Here is a 7,237-nt window from a genome sequence, read left to right on the forward strand (position 1 = left end):
ATGCCCGATGACGCCTGAGATAGGCACAGGCTCCCCGTGACCCGAGGTAGTTCGGATAAGCGGTAGAAGATGAATGAATGAATGAATTTACAATTTACAAACCTCAAATTAACAAAAAGGTGATGTAATGCTGCTGAACTGATGCAGAAATCTCATACAGAATCTTTAAAACGGTAAAACATTAACGTTGTCTAAGAATGTTTTACGTGTATTTTGTATGCTTTATGTTTAACGTATTTTAAAATCACACGTTCTTGTTTCCGTACACGTCCCCGTGTACATGCTGTTGCTACGGAAACGCCTACATACTAGAACGAGCGCGTTAATACTCTATAAACCTTGTGCGACTGTCACAGCTTCTGTTCCATAGAGTCAATCAACACTTTCTGACCAATCAGAGTGCAGGATCGATCAGCACTGTGATGTAACAAAGCGGTGGAACGTACACCAATGCTCTCTGTACTCAGACTCCTGCTGGTAGGTTCTTTACAGCACTTCTCCTCCTCTTTACAGCACTTCTCCTCCTCTTTACAGCACTTCTCCTCCTCTTTACAGCACTTCTCCTCCTCTTTACAGTACTTCTCCTCCTCTTTACAGCACTTCTCCTCTTTACAGCACTTCTCCTCCTCTTTACAGCACTTCTCCTCCTCTTTACAGCACTTCTCCTCCTCTTTACAGCACTTCTCCTCCTCTTTACAGCACTTCTCCTCTTTACAGCACTTCTCCTCTTTACAGCACTTCTCCTCCTCTTTACAGCACTTCTCCTCTTTACAGTACTTCTCCTCCTCTTTACAGCACTTCTCCTCCTCTTTACAGTACTTCTCCTCCTCTTTACAGTACTTCTCCTCCTCTTTACAGCACTTCTCCTCTTTACAGCACTTCTCCTCCTCTTTACAGTACTTCTCCTCCTCTTTACAGCACTTCTCCTCTTTACAGCACTTCTCCTCCTCTTTACAGCACTTCTCCTCCTCTTTACAGCACTTCTCCTCCTCTTTACAGTACTTCTCCTCCTCTTTACAGCACTTCTCCTCCTCTTTACAGTACTTCTCCTCCTCTTTACAGCACTTCTCCTCCTCTTTACAATACTTCTCCTCCTCTTTACAGCACTTCTCCTCCTCTTTACAGCACTTCTCCTTCTTTCGTGTTTACACTCTCTCCCTTTTCGGAATCTTTACTCATTCATAAAAATATCTGCTCTGTAATACTCATCAGTGTTCCTCCTCAGCATGTGACCGAGTCTGACGTCACTCTCTCGAAGATTATCACACGCTCAGAAACATTCCTGAAGTCTTCAGATTTTTTTAAACACGTCGCTTCCGGCTGATCCTCATAGCGGGGAATAAATATTTCATTAACAGACTTGAGGATGTGGTTGAAATAAGATAAGCTGTGAGTGATCTTTGTTCTCAGAAATATCTGGCACCTTCACTGAGTGGCTTTTATTGAACACACCTTCTCATATCTGCTCGCCATCTGAATGCTTATTTACTTCTTTATAGCCTTTAGGTGTACGGGAGCATTAACAAAAACGCTCTGTGTCTGAAAAAGTCTGAGAATAAATAATCACGGAGATCGCAATCGGTGCTACACTCCGGGTTTGTTTACATAAAAAGGCCTGAAGCCGTGTCAGAAACGGCTTAACTGCGATTTCTTCTTTCACCTGAAGGTGGCAGCAGTCTGCACTAACACAGCTAGCTAAATTACAAAAGACTCTTATTTCTCACTCTAACTGCACCTGAACGTTAACTAACAGAGTGATATTTATTCACAGAGACGGTTAACAGTTAACAGTGAGAAGGAGACACAAAAATCTCTTAACCGAATGTCTGTTTCTTAAATTTCAGGAGAAAGTTTGTGGAAATAAAGGGACGTTACGAAACAATATTCAGAGGGCGTGAATGAAGAGGAAGTGAAGCAGCTGGAAGCTCTAGTGACAGAAAGAACGTTTTATCAGAGCAAACAGGAGCTAATAAGCGTGAAAAGGCTTTCATTAATCCCCGAATGAGTCCTGAGCTAAGAGCCGAATATCATCTGGGGTCTTACAAAAACACCCTGCTGTAGTTATTCCACTGAAATTCATTAGAGTTGAATTTTATTTTGGTGACAAAGCCTCAGGTATTTTAACTGGTCTAATCTGGACGCTGCTGCTTTACGCTGATTAAACTGAACACATGGCTTTTCATTAAAAACACCCTGTAAAGTGAGATTTAACACATTTACACGTTTACACCTTCGGACCTTTTACACACCAGTGAGCTCTTAATGAGATTGTGATGAGATTTGTACCGTTTGTTTCAATGGAATAAACCTAAATGAATCTCCGGTCTATCAGACCACGTGTGTCACGTCATCCTTATACATCGAGTCTTAATCCTTAAAGAAAAACCCAGTTCTGAGCCACACGACAACGCTGGAGTGTGAGCAGCTATTAAAGGACGTGGCCTACTTCTCTCTCAGCCTGGATTCATTATATTCACCAGTTTTGTCTGCTGCTTTTGGCTTGTATTGTCAGTGTGTATGCTTTTATAAACTCCACTACTTCCTGTTTGCTCTGAACAAACGTGAGTGTTATCTGTTGTCCAACTGAGGCCTGTTCTTCCACATACTTCACTCGCTTATATGGCGGCTGCTACTGTACGTCTAGTTTATAATCAGTGAGCAGTCACTGAGACACACCGTCTAACATGGGGAGGAGCTGGAGGAGAAACATAGAGCTGATTCTGGGTAGAAGTAACCTCACTTTCAGTGAGCTGTGAAGCAGAACACACACATTCACACATCCACCACCAACACCCCCCCCCCCCCCACACACACACACACACACACACAAACACACACGCACTCTTTCTACATCTCTGCGCCTCACCACATAAAAGCTCTCAAGCTAAAACTCAACAACAATAAGTCTTACTCAGGGTCTGACGACTAACCTGCTAAAGACTTTAAAGGTTAACTTCGTTTTATTTCAGCGTTAAAAGATTAAACATCATTTTGTTAAATTGGTCTGAATTCCTGAATTGGGCCACAACACTAAGGTGTGAACATCTGCTCTGTCATAATGACTGCTAATGAAACACAGACAGGTAAAAAAAAGTTAGAGATAAAAAAAATTAAAATAAAAAAATCATAATATGAGAATCTGATTTCTGAATTTTGCCGAATATAAAACATGGGTACAAAATAAAAGTCTATAAAATGAAAGGAAGACCAGATAAAAAATAAGACACAAAATTTAAAAAAAGTCCAGATTTAGAATTAATTCAGTAAATGTGAGACCAGACAAGAAATTAAAAAGCAAAACTCTTCATTATTTTCAAAAAAAAAAGAAATAAAAAAAAAAAAGTGAGACACCAATATAAAAAGTGACACCAGAGATCACATTAAACAGTGAGACTGGGTGTGAATTTTTACAAAGAGACTGGATGTAATGGTAAAAAAAAAAACAAGACCAAAATTTAAAAAGGAGACTTGAAATGAATGAGAAAGTGAGACTAGAGGAAACATTAGAGAGTGAGAATGCATGAAAAAATAAAAAGTCTGACTAGATATAGGGGTCACGGTGGCTTAGTGGTTAGCACGTTCGTCTCACACCTCCAGGGTTGGGGGTTCGATTCCCGCCTCCACCTTGTGTGTGTGGAGTTTGCATGTTCTCCCCGTGCCTCGGGGGTTTCCTCCAAAGACATGCATGGTAGGTTGATTGGCATCTTTGGAAAATTGTCCGTGGTGTGTGATTGCGTGAGTGAATGAGTGTGTGTGTGTGTGTGTGTGTGTGTGTGTGTGTGTGTGTGCCCTGCGATGGGTTGGCACTCCGTCCAGGGTGTATCCTGCCTTGATGCCCGATGACGCCTGAGATAGGCACAGGCTCCCCGTGACCCGAGGTAGTTCGGATAAGCGGTAGAAGATGAATGAGAGTGTGAGTGAGAGAGTGAGTGAGTGAGTGAGTGAGAGTGAGTGAGTGAGAGAGAGTGGCTAGATACAAATTTAAAAAGTGAGACCAGAGTTAGGATTAAAATGTGAGACTGGAAACATCAGTAAACAGTGAGACGAGGTGGAGTTTTTAAAACGAGACTAGAAGTAAAGATAAAAAACAAGACCAGGGCAAAATGAAGAAGGGAAATCAGACACAAATATAAAAAAGTGAAACCAGCGCTAACATTAAAACGCAAGAACACAAAATAAGAGATGTTTCATTCTAATATATTTTAGAGCTTTAAATATGAAATCATAGAGTTTTTTGTTCTATCAGGTTCCTCTTCATACGTTGTTTTGTTCCTCTAAACCATGAAAGCGGCTCAGAGGCAGAGGTTTAAATGTAATTTAACCAGAAAACTGTGGTTTGTTTTCAAGGCCTTTTCAAACACTTACTTTTATCTACGACACAATGGCGTAGCTGTAACGCTCTTTAAATGATTAACGACCGATAATAAAAAATGTTCACTTGGAATCAAACAGGACAAGGAAAATTACAGCTATAAAAATAATGACCTTTGATTGGTCAGTGTGTTGCCCATGGCAACAAGTTACTCCCGTCAAAATGTTTTATAGACGGAATCACGCCGACGTAAACGATCTAAACTCGAAGGTTAGCGTAAAAGTGATTCTTCATTACAAACTTCAGTCAGCTGTTATATAAAATAAGATTAACAGACTAGCTGCTATCTTAACCGCTCGCTTGTATTCGCACACTTAAAACTTGTCATGTAGCTTAGCATAAAATGCTATTATGAGTTAGCAGCCACTTAAACACAGCAGAGTTGCGATAACACTAACTAGCTAACGACTGAGCTAATGTAAGCTTTCTACAGAACGTATCAGAAATGTATTAAGTACAAATAAATATGACCTGATGTCATACTTCTGATTCAAGGTCATCATAAAGTCGTCTGAAAATCAATGCACGTGTTAGGAAGCGAGACTGAGATCACACACACACTCACACACACACTCACACACACACACACACTCACACACACACACACACACGCACACACACTCACACACACACATTCACACACACACACACTCACACTGACACTCACACACACTCACACACACACTCACACACACACACACACTCACACACACACACATTCACACACACACACACACTCACACACTAACACACTCACACACTCACACACACACTCACACACACACACACACACACACTCACACACTCACACACACACACACTCACACACACACACTCACACACACTCACACACACTCACACTGACACTCACACACACACACACACTCACACACACACTCACACACACGCGCACACACACACACACACACTCACACACACACTCACACACACACACACACACACACACACACACACACTCACACACACTCACACACACATACACACTCACACACACACACTCATACACACACTCACTCACACATAGGGTTCATTACACTCCTGAGTCTGAGGCAGAAGACATGAAGTAAAAGCAGGCTTAAATTTACAGTGTATGAAGAAACTGAGATTAATAAGGACACACTGAGGATCCAGGTCTGTACTTCACTGTGTGTGTGTGTGTGTGTTTGTGTGTGAGAGTGTGTGTGTGTGTGTTTGTGTGATATGACTGTACGATAAACACCATACACCTGGGTTTCCTTTCGGTGGTACATGGGTTAAGAAATACATGTATGAGTGGTGTGTGTGTGTGTGTGTGTGTGTGTGTGTGTGTGTGTGTGTGTGTGTGTGTGTGTGTGTGTGTGTGTGTGTGTGTGTGTGCACATCTGTGTAAATGCATTATTAGTAAGAACCAGACATGAGACCCCCGTATTCACAGGCGTATCCCCAAGACGCGTTATATCGCATGTAAGAATGTGGCATGAATATTATGGTTATAAAGCGCCCATGTGGTGCGTTTCAGAGCAGGATTCATGTGTGTGTGTGAGAGAGAGAGTGTGTGTGTGAGTGTGTGTGTGTGTGTGTGTGTGTGTGTGTGTGTGTTCACACTCACCGATCCCGGGAGCCGAGTAGATGAAGTAAAGCGCTGATGTAGAGAGAGAAAAGAGGAAGAGGAGCCCGAGGAAGGATCTCCTCCTGAACCTGATCTGCGGAGGCATCATCCCCAAATAATTTAATATAAAAACGAACAACGGAAAGCTCCTTAAACCAGACTGGCGCTTGATGAAACACCTCCACTTCCTTGATGTTTCTCAGATATTCAGAGACAGAGACCTCCTTAAGAAGAAAGAAGGAAGAAGAGGAAGAAGGAGAAGGTGAAAGAGAAGGTGAAAGAGAAGGTGAAAGAGAAGCTCCCACAGCTCGGGTGGATCCAGCAGAAAGGGAGCGTAAATCCTCGGGGCGAGTCAGCAGATCTCCGACCTCCACATCCTGCTCACGGGTGCGAGCGCAATCAGATGAATGGAAACACAAACGTCAACGCATAGCGTGAGCGAGTCGATTCTTTTTTACCCCCAAATGATTCTTCTCAGTGTGGAGTCGGGTGTGTGAATCGGTTCAGTAGGTGAATCAAACGTTGCCTGTGCATCTAAATGAGTCTCATTTCAAAATGTCTTGTTTTGTAGATACCATAAATGTTTTTATAGCGCATCCATAATTCAGTGTGCACACTGACACTGAGCTGATGTTATGTCTTAGAAACAGTACTTATAATGCAGTATGTCATTGTTTCATAAAGCAGGATATGCATCGTTATAAAGTGTTGTGCATTTTAATACACATATACAACAACTCCTTATAAATGCATTATAACCTATTGTGAATGTGCTCATAAAACTTTCATAGAAATCGTTGCCATGCAAATTTCTGTTATTTCTGTAATAACGCATTATAACGCCTACATGATGTTGGGTTGCAAATGTTTGTGAGGCTTGTGAGGAACAGTGTAAGTGTATGAAAATAACTGTTAATGTGTGATAACGTGTGTGTGTGTGTAATTCCACATTATAACACATGTATGATTGTGTGTTATGGACATGATTTATAAAAAAATGCATAAACATTTATTGGTGTTGTAATCGTGTATAATGTGTGTTTTTGTGTTTTGAACATTAATGTATTTTTTTGTGTAATTCTTAATTAATTACATAAGATTTAAGCAAGGATTATATCATGTGTTCTAAAATAAACGTTTTTGTGTTTGTGTGTGTGTGTGTATATATATATATATATATACGTATATATACAGTATATACTTTAAACTCATTTATTATGTCGCTTTGTAGAAGCCAACATTCTGTTTTCCTATTT

At 41.0% G+C, this 7,237-nt stretch overlaps 1 protein-coding gene across 1 annotated transcript in view; it reads right to left on the bottom strand.

The window, feature by feature from the left end:
- The window catches only part of b4galt5 (UDP-Gal:betaGlcNAc beta 1,4- galactosyltransferase, polypeptide 5), a 31,936-nt gene extending 25,550 nt beyond the window's left edge, over positions 1–6,386 (bottom strand). The window contains exon 1 of the mRNA XM_060893372.1: positions 5,982–6,386. Within this exon, the coding sequence (XP_060749355.1) occupies positions 5,982–6,090 (109 nt within the window). The 5' untranslated portion in view covers positions 6,091–6,386. The remainder of the gene's footprint in view (positions 1–5,981) is intronic.
- Positions 6,387–7,237: the final 851 nt, after the last annotated feature.

The sequence above is a fragment of the Tachysurus vachellii genome, chromosome 19 (assembly GCF_030014155.1).
Source record: "Tachysurus vachellii isolate PV-2020 chromosome 19, HZAU_Pvac_v1, whole genome shotgun sequence".
Lineage (NCBI taxonomy): Eukaryota > Metazoa > Chordata > Actinopteri > Siluriformes > Bagridae > Tachysurus > Tachysurus vachellii.